The sequence below is a fragment of the Melospiza melodia genome, chromosome 19 (assembly GCF_035770615.1).
Source record: "Melospiza melodia melodia isolate bMelMel2 chromosome 19, bMelMel2.pri, whole genome shotgun sequence".
In the NCBI taxonomy this organism is placed as follows: domain Eukaryota; kingdom Metazoa; phylum Chordata; class Aves; order Passeriformes; family Passerellidae; genus Melospiza; species Melospiza melodia.
The window spans coordinates 4,691,396-4,706,756 of record NC_086212.1 but is presented as its reverse complement, the minus strand read 5'-3'; the positions used below and the strand labels follow the sequence as shown (position 1 = coordinate 4,706,756).

At 43.3% G+C, this 15,361-nt stretch overlaps 1 protein-coding gene across 5 annotated transcripts in view; it reads right to left on the bottom strand.

Annotated features, from left to right (window-relative positions):
* Nucleotides 1–15,361, bottom strand: part of PTPRT (protein tyrosine phosphatase receptor type T) — a 493,222-nt gene that overhangs the window by 69,142 nt on the left and 408,719 nt on the right. For all 5 annotated transcript variants that reach the window (XM_063172177.1, XM_063172179.1, XM_063172180.1 and 2 more), the window contains exons 14-15: nucleotides 11,110–11,245; nucleotides 5,390–5,419 (exon numbers count right to left, since the gene is read on the bottom strand). In XM_063172177.1, coding sequence (XP_063028247.1) covers nucleotides 5,390–5,419; nucleotides 11,110–11,245 — 166 coding nt within the window. The remainder of the gene's footprint in view (nucleotides 1–5,389; nucleotides 5,420–11,109; nucleotides 11,246–15,361) is intronic.

Below are 15,361 nucleotides of genomic sequence, written 5' to 3'. Positions count from 1 at the left end.
GCTTCCTCACCTGCCCCTGCTGAACCTGCTTCCAACACCTGCTCTGCTGAAGCCAGGCTGTGGCACGAGCAGAGGGAGGTTGCTGTAGTAGAGCTGTAGTAAAGGTGTAGTGAAGAGCAAAGGCCAATGTCACAGAGCAAACTTCACAGGGCAGGAGAAAGTGGAGATAAGCCAAAAGAATGCCCTGAGTGTTTTGTGCTGTGGGTGTACAAGCACAGGCTCTTGAGAGTATGATCTAAGCTTCACTTGATCAAATTAATCACTACTTGTGGGGGATTTTTTTTTATATTTATTTTTTAGTTTTACTTACAACCAGACTTTAGACAAGCCAGGTGCACGTGGGAGCCATGCAGGATTAGTCTCTGCTGGTACAGACACCCACAAACCCTGCCCTCTGCAAGGCTGAGGCTTGCAATCACCATACAGACACGTTCTAAATACCATCTCATCTACTTTCTGCATTTTGATATATTATTTTTTAATTTGCTTTCATTAGACAAGCATAGTCACTGATTAATGATCCTGTTTTTCCATCATCTGATGAGAAAAGCACCTAATGAGAATGTTTCTTCTTAAAATCCTGATTTAGCAAGCTGACCTGTGCAGGCAGATCCCACCATCCATGGAAATACTTGGAGATATTTATGTGTGAATGTGGCTCTACAGAGGTACACTTCTAAATAAAATAAAGGGATGTTTTTCTTTTCAAATGTCCCACAGATGGTGGCAATAAATTCAGCATAAACTTTGTTATCTCAAAAAAATCCAAGTATAAATTTAGCTTAATAACCTTTGCAATGTCTCCCATGAAAAGAAACTCCCAGCTAAAACCACCCAACAATTAAAACTGGTGTGAAATTCCAAGTGGGAGTTAAAGGGGCTTCCTACATTGCAATCATGTCCCTGGAGCTCTGGGCAGTTCAGGGAAAAGGAAAACATCTAGGCCATTGAGTCCTCTTTTCTAATAAATAACATTAAACTGAGTGCTTGTAACACATACACGAATCTCTGTATTTCCAAAATTCTTCCCTGGTCTCATACTGCTCTTGATTAAATTTCATTCTGCAGCCATTACCCAGCCCAGGAGAAAGAAACAAACCAAAACAAACAACCCACACACAGAAAACATTTCCATTTATTTTCCTGGTGAGCAAATAATAAAATCATGATTTGGATTGCTGCAGTTGAAAATACTGTTGCAAAAGAGGTGTCTGTCACTAGATGCAAACCCTTCTGTAAACTGGATGAATTGCTGTCTGTGCTTTACAGCTTCAGCTGGGAATAAAACCAACATCTTCCAGACCTGGCTGGGCTGATATCTTACACTGCACATTAAACTGAAGCGCAGAGAGAAAGCAGCAATTCTGTCCCCTCAGACACCATTTGTGTTGGTGTAAATACAGAGTAACTCCTCTGGAAAGGTTCAGGCACAGGGATGCTCCAGGACAAGAACCCCTAATTCCATCTCTGTCTCCTCACAGGATCTCAACCCACAAGCAATCACCTTTGCTGGTGGGTAAACTGAGGTACACAAGATGATGCTGACCCTGCACAATGAGTTACAACTCAGGAATCGAAGTCTCCTGGGTTGTACTTCCATTTAAAGCATGTTAAAGATCTTTATGGCCTTCTCTTTCATCCTTTCCTATATGTTGTGGGAAGTTTTTAATCAAGTGTGTCTATACAAGAATCCCACAACAATTTACCTAATAACTATGCATGCCCAAAGCAGCTGCTCCTATAAGTGAATATTTTGGACTGGTCTCACCAGTCAGAGTGCAGGTACTCAACCATCTCACAAAATCAGATTTTCTAGTCCTGAATTGCAGCAGAACACAAGACTGGCTGAGGGCAGAGCTCCAGTCTAGAGATGACCAAAATGTTGTGGCCTGTCTCTGTAAAGACCAGGTACTCCTCAAAAAAGTCTCTGTGACTTTAACAGAATTATCATTTTGAGCTGCTTGGAATTTAATAGAATTATCATTATAGAATTATCATTATAGAACTGTTTGGAAGAGTTAGGATAGGAGATTTTGGTCCCTAACAAGAAGAGAGAAGATGACAAATACTCAGGAGGAGTTATCTGAAAGCAGACAAGAATTGCTCTAAGAAACACAGCTTTGAAGTCCAGAAACTGAAACCAAACATGAAGGGATACAGTCCATATGGTCACATTTAAAGATCTGCCAGCAGATCTATTTGGGAACCAGCTTTTCAATACTGGTAACTCATTCAACTGAATTTTGCTTCAGGACTAAATAATTCATGCAAGGTCATAGCATAGAAACCAATTCTTTTTTAAAAAAATCTGTATATATCCACATTGCTGCTGTTATTTCCACAACATTTCAAATAAACTGAAATCCAACCTCTCTGCTCATAGGAGTCCAGGGCAATTTGAATCAAGTTTGGGTAAGAATTGCACAGTCCTTAGCAATTCCAATTTTACACCCTATTTCATGTGAAACTTGAAACATGAAACTCAGTAGAACTTCACTGTGTGCTCCTTCATGGGCTCTCCTGCTTCCTTCCCTCAGTACTGGAACATCCCTTTTACCTTGATTGTTGCTCAAGGGGGAAAAATTCCAAAGCAGAGCTTGGTTTTCCCAGTGCAGGGAACAGACCAGATGTGAGCCAAGAACGCAGAGCCTGGTGCATGTCACAGACACATTTTATGAAAAATCCTTTCCTTAGGATTTTTTCCTCCTGAGAATCTGAGAGGCCTCAGGAACAAAATGTAAACAATTATCTGCTGCTGTGGAATGCAACAGGTGCATCTGTGATTGGTCTCATGTGGTTGTTTCTAATTAATGGCCAATCACAGTCAGCTGGCCCAGACTCTCTGTCCGAGACAGAAGCTTTTGTTATCATTGTCTTTCTTTTTCTATTCTTAGCCAGCCTTCTGATGAAATCCTTTCTTCTATTCTTTTAGTTTTAATCTAATATATATAATAAAATAATAAATCAGCCTTCTGAAACATGGAGTCAGATCCTCATCTCTTCCCTCATCCTGGGACCCCTGTGAACACGGTCACAGGTGCTGGCAGTGTCTATGGTGAGGTCACTGCTGATGTGGTGCCTCCAGCTTGCAGAGCTGTCCCTGGGACAGCACCAGAGCTAAGGGTGAGCTCCTTGCAGAGCATTTTGGGTGTGGTACTGGGGAGGAAAAGCTCTGTGAATTCTGCAAGCTGAGCCCCAGCCTCCAGTGGCTCCTGTGAACGCTCAGCTTGCCTGATGGCTTTTCCCTGGTGTGATGTGCTGCATGGTGGACATCTGCCTCATTAAACCTTATTAAAGCCCTTCCTTCTGCCTCTGCCGAAGCTCATTGCAACCCCGGGCTGGGGTGACCCTCCTGAGGGTTTTGTCTTCACTTTTCCTGAGTCACTGCGCTGATCCCTGAGGAAAAGGGGTCCAGCAAAGTGACCCACAGCAAACAGACCCTTGTGCTTGTTCTGGCAGAACAATCCTCAGCTGACTGCTTAAAGCAATGTTGTGCAGCTGTAAAATGGGTCACAGAGGGCTCGGAAGTTGGTTCATCTCTTTAAACACACAGATCTCAAAATAAAATAAAGCAGGGAACATGCTGACCACACACTGCCTGCTGGAAAAAGAAAGAATTATAATGGCACTGAATTTCTCAGGCAGTGGTGCTACTGGTTGTAAGGAAACCAAACAGTAAAGCATGAGAAATGTGCAGAAGAGGAAAGGTTCTAGCAATAAATTCAGCTAGCTCCTAGCACCTTTGGGTTAGAACCAGCCCCTACTTTACACTGAGTTAACCTCCTCTTTAATCTGACTACTTGAGGTCAAATTCCATTCTGGGTGAACCAGTGGGAGGTCTAGAGGAAACGGAGTTGCTCTGCATTTACAATTACATCACTGGGCAAAGTCAAGGCTCCTGATGGTGTCCTAAGGCTCCTCACATGCTTGGGAAGTGGGAAAGGTTCCTCCTTCAACAGCTTCCTGACAGGTCGTGGAGAAACAAAACCCCTCCAAGCAGTGGTGACTAGGGATCCTCCTTTGCCCTGTTCTTCGGACATAAAGCAATTTGTATGGAAAGGAAATCAGCTCCAGTTAAAATGGCAGCACATCAACCTCTCATTCTCCTGACTTGCTGAAACCAGAAAAGAAGCACCAAGATGAGCCAAGGAGGAACTGCAGGGAGGGCAAAGGAGGCAGATCCTGGAGCAGCAGACCAGGAGGGGCTGTCAGGGCTGGTGTGGCCCTCTGGACAGCTCGCTGGGTTTCAAGCCCTGACAAGCCTGGCAGGCTCTGGGGAAGGGTTGGTGCCAGGGACAGAGCTCCTGCTGCTGCTGAGAGCTGGAGAGGGCAGAGCTGTTGCTGTCCCCAGCAGCTGCTGCCCTCCCCATCCCTCCCAGCCCTCTGATGGCAGCACAGGCCTCAGCTCGCTTCTCCAGGACTTTTTCCTCACATCATTGATCCAGCTCTCTCCTCCCCCAGATCCTCAGACAACCATTAGCATGGCAGAAACAGCTTGGCCCTGATTGCTTCCCATCCCCTCAATCTTTAGGCAACAGATGGCTCTGGAAGTACTGATGTGTGAAGCATTTTCATGTGCCTTAACAACTGCCTTAATTATGCAGCATTGTCATTAGGACTGGACAGGTGATTTAGATCTGAATATCTGAACCACTTCATCATCCAATGATCGAAACCAACACTCAGAACCTGGCAGCCCCAGGAACAGGGATGTTTGCTGGGATAATGTCAACTCCCAGTTGTCAGAAACCTTAAGGTTTTTAAAAAGCTTACCCCCATGGCTGAGAAATTCCCAACAATCACTTTCAGGTGTCAATTTTCCTGAAGTGTGGCTACAAGCAAAAAGGTGCACTTGGGACGCTCTGTATTTGTTCATTAGCATTTACAGAACCATAGAATCATTTATGTTGGAAAAGATTTCCAAAATCGTCAAGTCCAACTGTTCCTCCAGCACTGCTGTGTCCATCCCCAAACCCTGTCCCCAAGTGCCACAACTTTTAAATAAATGCCTCAGTGGTGACTCCATCACTTCCCCGGGCCACATGTTCTGGTGCTGGACAGCCCTTTTGGTGAAGAAATTTTTCCTGATATCCAATCTAAAGATGAATATCCAGTTTGAAGAGTTATAAACCATAACTGGCGTATGTGTGGACATTCATATGTTTGCAGGCACAGCTACAGGTGCAGTGGGAAAATGGGGAAAACATAACAGCGTGCAACTGGGAAAATAAACCACATTCTGCTGGAAGGACAAGGATAAATGGAGAGGTAAAAAAATTAAAAAAAAAAAAAAAAAAAAGAGAAACAAAAATAAAAAAATAAAGCAAAGCACAAAATTACCACAGGGAGAGCATGCTTAAAAAAACCTCATCCCCAGTCAAGTACTTACAAGTAATAGGAGTAGGAATATGCATTTCTTCTAAATATTGATGGCCAGTCAGATGAACAAAATATCCAAAAGGAGAAAAAGAGAAAAGCACATAATTAGATTTAGGTGAACTCCAGGTTTCTTTTTCAATATATAAAGTGTTTGTACCGTTTTCTGTACTGAGATCCTGTTTGCCTACACTTGTTTCAGGAGCTGTACATTGGTGAGGAATAAATAGAAACTGAACTGGAGACAGGTTGTGTTTCCACTTCTGCCACCATGAATAAATCCCCTCACCTTTAATTCCCTCTCTTTATCATGTCAGTACCATGGGCAAATAGATTTAATTTTGCCTCTCAAGTGCTTTGATATTTTTGAAATGGAAAAAGATGTCAGAGCTATTAATACAAATAACAATAAATAGGGAAGTGACAATGTAAGAACGCCACAATTTTGGAATATTTAGACAATGAGCAAATTGTCTAATGATAAATCAAGCTTCATCAAACTCTAAAATGCAAATAGTTCATTAACAATTCAAGCATCACTCCATATTTATAGCTGAGCACTGGGGGCATGCATTAGCTTTCTGCATCACTGTGATTAAAGCATTTTCTACCACAGTTTTTCAACAATTCATTTCACAACATTTTGAGCAGCACCACAAACTGAGCCTTGGCACTCAATTCTAGCCTAAGAAATTGTGTATTTACCCTTTCATAGCTGGAAAGGGGCTTCTCTGAAAAGACTGCTTCACAACAGACCTAGCCCAGGGTATTAGAGATTTACCACCAGCCACAAGAAGCCACAGAAGCAGCAGCAGTGGTCAAGACAGAGAAAATGAAACACAAATTTCAACTTATTGCACAGCTTTGAAAGCTCATCCTTAAAGATACTAGGATGACCAGGAATCACTTGGAAATACAAATGCAGCTTTCAGGTGTTCACTTTTATGGTTGCTCTGAACACAACTTCCATAAGCACAGGTGGAAACCAGGCTGAGCTCAGTCACTCTGCACAATCACCCTCTGTGTGTGCACACCTGGGGTAAAGAGTTCATGAGAGTTTCACTGAAGTGCCATGGTTTTCCTGCTGATGGCCTTTGCTAGAAACCTGCTCTTTTAGCCAGATTGCTGATGCATGCCACATTCTTGGGTTTCTGCGGTTGAGATGGCCCTGAGGTATCAGAAAGTCTCTTTTTTTCCCAGTCCCACGACTGAAGAAGTTGAAATTCCTCAGCTCTGCTTTTCAAGGTTGTTTATTTTCTCTGATCTATTCCATTCTTTCTCTGACCTGCTGAGATCTGTCCAGCAGGTTGGGTTGTGGCACAGTCCCTGCCCTTGGGCTGGTGTTGGCTTTTTATACTAAAAACTACTTGTATTTACTGACAATAATTTTCCAATACCTATCACCTATGTTAGACAGTCTGTCTCTGCTCTAAACCAATCCAGAAGTGCCACCATCACAGCAGAAGATGGAGGACAAGAAGAAGAAGAAGGACAGAACACGCCCAGATTCCTCCATCTTGCCTCTTGAACTCCCATTCTAATCCCCCAAAATTCTACTTTTTCACCCTGTGACAAATTCACTATCATTCTACTCAAACTCCTGTGGCTTGTAACTCTTACACAAAGTTGGGAATTGTTCCCATGGGCTAAAATCAAAGGCACAGGTGTGTTTGACTCCGTGCCAAGGTCTCTGATTCCCTGCCAGGGTCTCGGATCACCCAGGGCAGCCAGAGGAATATTCTGGATCCTGACACCACATTATAAGAAGGGCACTGATTCCATGGTACACCTGGATGTATTTTAACTAAATAATTTAAATCTCCCAAAGGCAGCAATTCTGCCCTAGCAATGCACCAGTTAAGGTGCAGTGATTGCCACTGATCTTTTCTGTGAAAATCCAAATTCCAGCCTCTAAACAAAGGGAAACATGACCAAGATGTAGAAAATGAGAGCACAGGCAGCTGAACCCATGAAATCCCCCAAATAATTCCATTAAACCAAGCCCTGGGAGAGGTCAGACCCGGGCTCACACAGCTCTATTGACTGGAAGTGTCCCCTTGAACACCCTCCTGTTCTTTCTGCTGCTCTCCTGGCTGGGCCACAGACATCTGGGATCCCACCAGACTCTCAGCCCTCACTAAAAACCTTCACATCCCTCCAGGCTGCAGGGGAAAGCTCACAAAGGTTTGATCCATAAGGACAGAAAATAAAGGAAGACAAACAAAAGGAGGATTGTGTTTTGAAATTGGACATTTTGGCTTAAATTCTTCCAAAACATGCAACCTGAAATAAGGACTTTACTAAAGAATATTTCAAGGATTAACTGTGAGGACTGGTCAGAGTTATGGTTCAGTAAAAACATGACCTGGTCCTAGAAAGTAGAACACAGCCCAAGCCCTGCCTGTCTCCCTGAAACAGGGACACAGGGGGACACAGGTCACTCAATGTGCAAATGTCCCTTTCCCTAATTCTGTCCTACAGCCTGGGTATGTTCTGCCCAAGAGGCTTTGGGGTTTTATTTAATTAGTTTAAGGTAACCACCTAAATCCTAATCCAGAATAAGGAGCTGAATTTTCATAGGAGGAAATAATCCTAGACCCTACATAGCCCCAAATCTCCTTTTTTTGCTACCGACAGCAGTTTAAAGCACTTGTTTACAGTGCATCCATGACAGGCTGTCTGATCCTATTTACTCAGTCTCATATTTAAAGGGGTCAGTGGAGGCTTTGTCTGCTCAAACACACCAGCCTGAGAGGTGTCACATTCTTCACTCCAGGGAAACACAAGGCACGATTACACCAGAATTAAAACTGCCCAGATGAAATCAGAACAGACCCAAATCAAATAATCTGGGGAGGGGCAAAGTCAAAGGGTATTTCCTCTCAAAAAATATCTTTTTTTTTTTTTCTTGTTTCCTTTTGTTTTTACAAAATTATTTTGTATACTCTCTTCCACAAATGTATTTAAATAATATTAAGGAAAAAACAACAAGCTGCTTGGAGGATTAGAAATATTTTCATACAATAAAAATCTCTCAGGATATGTATCTGTTAATGAAAGAACGTGGTTCTGCCTTTTGTGAGCACATACACTCATGTAGGCACGGATGACCACCTCTAAATTAACAGGTTAAATTATCACAGAATCAAAGTGGTTTGGATTGGAATGGACCTTAAAGATTATTCCAATCCCCCTGCCATGGCAGGGGCACCTTCCACTGTCCCAGGTGCTCCCAGCCCTGCCCAGCCTGGCCTTGGGCACTGCCAGGGATCCAGGGGCAGCCACAGCTGCTCTGGGCACCCTGTGCCAGGGCCTCAGCACATTCAGAGTGAAGAATCTCTTCCCGATATCCAATCTAAATTTAATCTCCTTCAGTTTGAAGCCATCTCCCCTTGTCCTGTCCCTACATGTCCTTGTGTGAGGTTTCTCTCCATTATGTTGCAGCAATTTTTATATTTCACGTACATGTAATGATGATACTATGGCTTAACTCCTGGAGTTAGTGGGTTCCCAAAACCAAGAAAACAAACTGTTAATGGTTTTGATTTTAAATACTGTAAGACAGTCATGTTAAAACCAGAAATTTATATGCACACACAATTTTGATATAGATCTATAGATCTATAGATATAGAAACTTTAGCAGATTTTAGACAACCCTAAGTTTCAACTAAAACTTTCAGACAACAAACATAACATCAAAACCAAATTTTCCATTGTATAAATACACTGCTTGTCTTAATTTAGCTTCACATATCTGACTGAACCCTCTAAAACTTTATCAGCCCTCAGAAAGTTTTGAGTTCCTGGAATTTTTTGCAATTTGTTCTGCTGAAACTGTGAGAAACTGGGCACTGCTTGCTCATGCTCTGTGTCTGAAAGGTTCCAAGCACTGTGCTGCCAACCTGGTGAGTGCCACAGAACAAAAAGAGGCTCTTGATGATACCAGCACTTATCTCAAACCAATGTCTTCCTCCTCTTCTAATGCCTCTCATTGCTCTCTGTTAACAAAATGCTTCATCCAGGAAATCCTGTGCCTGTTCCCAAAGAGCTGTGATGCCCTGGACAATGGACAAATGCCACTGGGATATTTTCCAGCTGCATTTGAAGACAGCATCTCAAGTTCAGCTCATTAAATTATTTTTCTGAATTGTTGCCTTGCAAGGCTACACTATTTGCACACCAAGGCCTTGGTGCACTGGGAAGGGAGCTGTTTTTAAAATGAAGCTAACGCAAACATGGAATGCAAGAGCTTAAGCTCCAAATGCCTCTGTTTGCAAAATTAAAAGAGAACTCTGCTGTTAAAGTGCTCTCTCAGAAGAGCTCAAGCTTTCAGCTCTGCTCCTCCAGAAGCTCCAATCCATTTGTGGCACAAATAAGCTTCTCCTTTTATAAAAGCTGGTCCCAACCCACACTGGTTTACAAATGCAATGAGCCTGACAGGCTGAGGCTCATCCTCAGGGCACATTGTCCATATGGAGCTGGACATGGCTAGTGGTGCCCATCCAAGGGAGCCCAGCAGGGATGTGATCAGCAGCTCTGGAGGGGCTGGAGGTGAGCTACAGCCTCCCACACCTCATCCGGCACTCAGAGATTCTAAATGGGAAAAGATTTTAAAGTCAATGAGCCAGTTTATTCCTTATTTCAGTGTTCCTTCCAGCAGGTATCCCTGCAAATTGCAGCAAACAGACACAGACTGCAGGGATTCTGCCTGTCTGCCCTGGGAGGGGCTGTGGAAACAACACAGGGGAAACTGCAATTTTCCAGCTCTAGGGAAAAAAAAAAGGGAGAATTTAGATTTCTAATACTCCCACTCACCTCCTTTCCAATGTTAACTTTGAAGAAAATTGCCCAGGTTTACAGAGCCTATGGCAAAACCAGCCAGAGCAAGGTTCTGTGAGTGGGACATCACCCCCAAATTCAGCAAACATTGCTGCTCCAGGGACCTGCCAAGCTCAGCTGAAGGTCCTGGGCACTGTCTCAGGGGCCAGCTCAGCTCACCAGGAGCTTGGGAACTTTCACACAGAGCAATGGATCCTCAGTGCCCAACCTCTGGGACTCATTCTGCATTAGGAGTAATTTTGCCTGGGGGTTTGTCTGTGTAATCTGGGAGATAATAACTTAGGTTGTAGCAGTCATGACAGCCAAAGCATCAGAAAAGTGTTGGAAAAATGGTTGGGATGAAGCAGCCACAGCTTCTCTGGGCACCCTGTGCCAGGGCCTCACCTCTCTCACAGGGAAGAATTCCTTCCTAATATCCAATCTAACCCTCCTCTCTGTCAGCTTGAAGCCATTCCCCTGTCCTGTCACTGCAGCCCCTTCTGAGCTGTCTCTTTCCATCTTTCTTGTGCTGTCTCTCTCCATCTTTCTGTAGGCTCCCTACAAGTACTGGAAGGCCACAACTGGATCACTCCAAACCTTCTCTTCCCCAGAGTCTCTCAGCCTTTCCTGGTAGGAGAGGTTCTCATTATATCCCCTTTATCCCATGCTACTTTGTGACTTATCCCTTGACATTAATTATCAATTAATTATCATTATCTCTTTGCAGTAACAGCCATTCTTCTGTTGCTGGATGTCCCAAAACTGGAATTTCCTCTGGACCCTTAGTGTCAGTGTTATAACACAGGCATTAATTGCTGCTCTGTGTCACACATAAAGAATGTTTTATCTTTACTTATTCTTCCTTTGGAAACTACAACAAGAGGTCCAAGATGGAAGCCAAGCAGAAACTTACCTTCTTTTGATGGTAAGCATTGCTCCCAAGAGGATAATAACAAACATCAGGAGACCAGCTATAACTCCAGCCATTTTCACCGTGCTGTCAACTTGCTTTTCAGGTTCCACTGCGTTGGAATTCTGGGTGGAAGCTCCTTAAAACATGGAGGGAGAGGAAGGACAAGATAAAAAAAAAAATCATTTCCAGGCAAACTGTGCAATGATCCACTTTAAATATTCATTTGAAAGCCTAACAACATATTTGCAATCAGATTGCAATAGACAATTGTCCATCTAACCAAATCTGCCTTTAATGAGGGCTAATGACAGATAATTCAGAGCAGTAATAGGGTGTAAAATCCCAGTGTAGTGCAAATGACACTAATATTTTACTAAGTTATACTGTAATGGGGCATTTACTCTTCCGAAGCACTCAGCATGTACCCAGAAACAGGATAACAACAGTTCTAATTTTAATCTCAAATAGTTTAAATGGACTTGAAATCCTTACTCCTGGAAACAGTGAGCACAGTAACATGTAATTATAATAATTTTTCTGGCAGAAACTTTTTTCCCTCCAAAATCAGCTCACATTTGTCTTTCTCAGTGTATTGGAGGCCTGGCTTTTCGAAACATCCCATTACAGATATACATGTAACAAGCATTAATCCAACATATAGAGCAGCACCCTCCACACAGAATCATGGAATGATTTGAGTTAGGACCTTAAAGCCCATCTCATTCTAACTGCTGCCATGGGCAGGGACACCTTCCACTAGACCAGGATGAACCTTGGAGCTCCATCCAGCCTGGCCTTGGACACTTCCAGGGATCCAGGGGCAGCCACAGCTTCTCTGGACAACCAATTCCAGTGCCTCAGCACCCTCTATCATCACACACCAGGCATGAGTTCTTCAGCCCAAACCAGAGAGCATAATTTCTGTTTGAAATTTTAGGGGGTTTTGGTTTGTTGGTTTGGTTTTTTAACAAGCAAAGTCTACACACCTGAAAATAAACCATATTTAGGAGCATTATTTGCACGGCATTTCTGCTCTAACTGAGCACCTTGGAGACAGCTGCCCTCTACCCTATTGCTGAGACCTCATTAGTCCTCATTACAGACCTTGGCTGTGCTGACTTCAGTGCTTGCTGCACAGAATATTTCCAGATATAGCTTAAGCCAGTGAGCTTGATTTAGAAAGCCCCACAAGATTTGACTCATGGCTACACTAAAGACTAAATAAGCCTATCTTCATTATATTCCAGTTACACTTAACTACTCCTAAAAATATCACCAGTGCAGCTCACAGAGTTAAATGAATTCATGTTACATGAGATCCACTCTTATCTTGGGCTTCACCTTTGCTGCTGCAGCCAGCCAGGTCTTCCCATGCAGCTTAAACGTGGGCAAAGGGAATCAAAGGTGAACACAGAGGGCTGACATCAGACCACCACAATGTTTTGCTCTTTTAGCAGCTCTGTGCTGCTGATCTTCAGGAAATCTGAATCACTTCTGTTCAAAGTCACTTGTTGGGGGAGATAATATCCAGTCAAGCCCATGTGTTGGTGTGACAGCAGTGTTACTGTCACTGGGGTGGTGTTTTGCCTCTTTGCCACACGTTAAACTGCACATGCTTTAAGAGATGATGCACTGATAAAAGCACGATTTCACTTCTCCTACAGCTAAGCTGTTAATTTAGTTTACTCAGAGCAAAACACAAAAATTACCAAGCAAAAAGGACTGGCTCTTGGAATCACACATATCATTTTCAGCTTTTGCCCCTGACAACTCTGCTATTCTGCTGCATTCACCAATTTGCCCATTCAGTTAAGAGTTCACTGATAACTTCTGTGCTCACAGGTCTGAAATGCATTAATGGGACTCCTGAACATGAAAATAAAATAAGGGATCAGTTGCATATTCCCATCTTCATTTGACAAGCTCTCCCACAACCCTGCAGTAAATGTGTGCAAGAGGTGAGCTCTACACCATCAGACAGGCAATCCCCAATCTGTCACACAACAAAGGCAATGAGAAAGGTACAATTTCTCCCTGAAAATGGCTAAAACTCTATTCATTGAAGTGAAAGTCAGACGTACTCCAAATTATCCTTCAGCTGAGCTGCAGTTACTCTTATGACCCTAAATAATAGGTGTTGGAGAATGGTTTTCTACTATAAACAGCACAGTCAGACGCCCCTCATTTTTGTACCATCTGAATACCCTCACGAAGCGTGAGCTGTGTTAGAAGAAATAAGAATGTGCTGTCAACTCCATCTTCTGATCCCCCAGATTGGTTTGATTTTGCCAGGCTGCTGCTCCTTACCCCAGGCAATGTGTGGTCAGAGTGGTTTTATCTGATATTTCCCACCCCACTGCAAACTCCTGCAGCTCCAGGAGGGGAAGAAAGGTTCATTATCCATCCTGACACCTCCACACAGTGGCGACTGATTCACTCCAATCTTCTGGGCACCTCTATCTCTCTTGGCAAAGGCCAGCAATTCCTTTAGGCTACCAGCCCAACCATTTGTAATTTGTCTCAGCTAATAGTGCCTAGAATGGAGAATGTGACAAGAGTCAGCAAATTCCTGGCTCTGGGATTCTCCAAGCCTTGCAGTGAAACAGGACTGCAAAAGTCCATTGTTTTCCTGCTGTTCTGGCAGATTTTCCATGCAGATTGCTAAATCTCCTCTGGCTGCTCTGGTTTCCCACCTGCCCCAGCACCAGCTGTAGGTGAGAACATTCCTGTCCTGGCAGGAGGAGCTCTGAGAGCTGTTTCTCTCAGGACATGACTTCTGCTGCTTCTGACAGAAACATTGTTTTAGAATTCACTTTTGCTTCTCTCCTGTGACAGTGTCCACAGGGGTTCTTGGATGAGGGAAGAGACTCCATGTTTCAGAAGGCTGATTTATTATTTTATGATATATATTACATGAAAACTATACTAAAAGAATAGAAGAAAGGATTTCCTCAGAAGGCTGGCTAAGAATAGAATAGCAAAGAATGATAACAAAGTTTTGTGGCTCGGCTCTCTGTCTGAGCCAGCTGACTGTGATTGGCCATTAATTACAAACAACCACATGAGACCAATCACAGATGCACCTGTTGCATTCCACAGCAGCAGATAATCAATGTTTACATTTTGTTCCTGAGGCCTTTCAGCTTCTCAGGAGGAAAAATCATAAGGAAAGGATTTTTCATAAAAGATGTCTGCGACACTCTCCCTTATAGAGATGCAGGATCTGAGATGCTCTGAGCACAGCAGCCCATAAAAACTGCTCAGATGGCCATTTCCTACAAATATCTTTAAACAAACTTGCAAATCTCTGCACTACTGTACTTGAGGGGCCACCCTTTTCTTTCTGAAAAACCATGTTTATATATTGCTGGCATTAAAAAGGAATGAAAACAACTATAACTGTATTTTTTAGTGGTTACTTCCACCACATTTCCTGGAATGAATTGTTCCTTGTAACAGGAGCTGGATGCTGGAACAGTAAGGCACAGAGCAGGTCACCACTGTTATTAGTGTGTGATTTCAGTGGCACCCAAAGCCCCCATGGAGGTCAGGACCCCATTACTCTGCACTAACACAAACTAGGACAATTTTGTGCCCTAAGCTTGAGTTCTTAATAAGAAAGGCAAATGATAGCAGGCAGTGCCAGGTGAGTGAAGACTGCAAGCCCCCTAACTCCCTGTCTGTGCCTGATCTGCTCCACCAGGCTAATGCTCTCAGAGATGCTCTGTCACAGACATCTTTTATGAAAAATCCTTTCCTTAGGATTTTTCCTCCTGAGAATCTGAGAGGCCTCAGGAACAAAATGTAAACATTGATTATCTGCTGCTGTGGAATGCAACAGGTGCATTTGGGATTGGTCTCATGTGGTTGTTTCTAATGAATGGCCAGTCACAGTCAGCTGGCTCAGACTTTCTGTCTGAGACAGAGCCTTTGTTATCATTCCTTCTTTTCTATTCTTAGCCAGCCTTCTGATGAAACATTTTCTGCTATTATTTTAGTATAGTTTTAATATAATATATATCATAAAATAATAAATCAAGCCTTCTGAAACATGGAGTCAGATCCTCATCTCTTTCCTCATCCTTGGACCCCTGTGAACACGGTCACAATGCTCCTTTCTGTGCTGCACAAAATTCTCATCCCAGGAGCCAGAGCAGTGCCCTGAGTGACTTCCACAGGCACTGACACTCACCCAGCATCCACTGGTCAGTCAGAGCTATTTTAATTCTTTCCCTAGCAGCCCAATTGACGT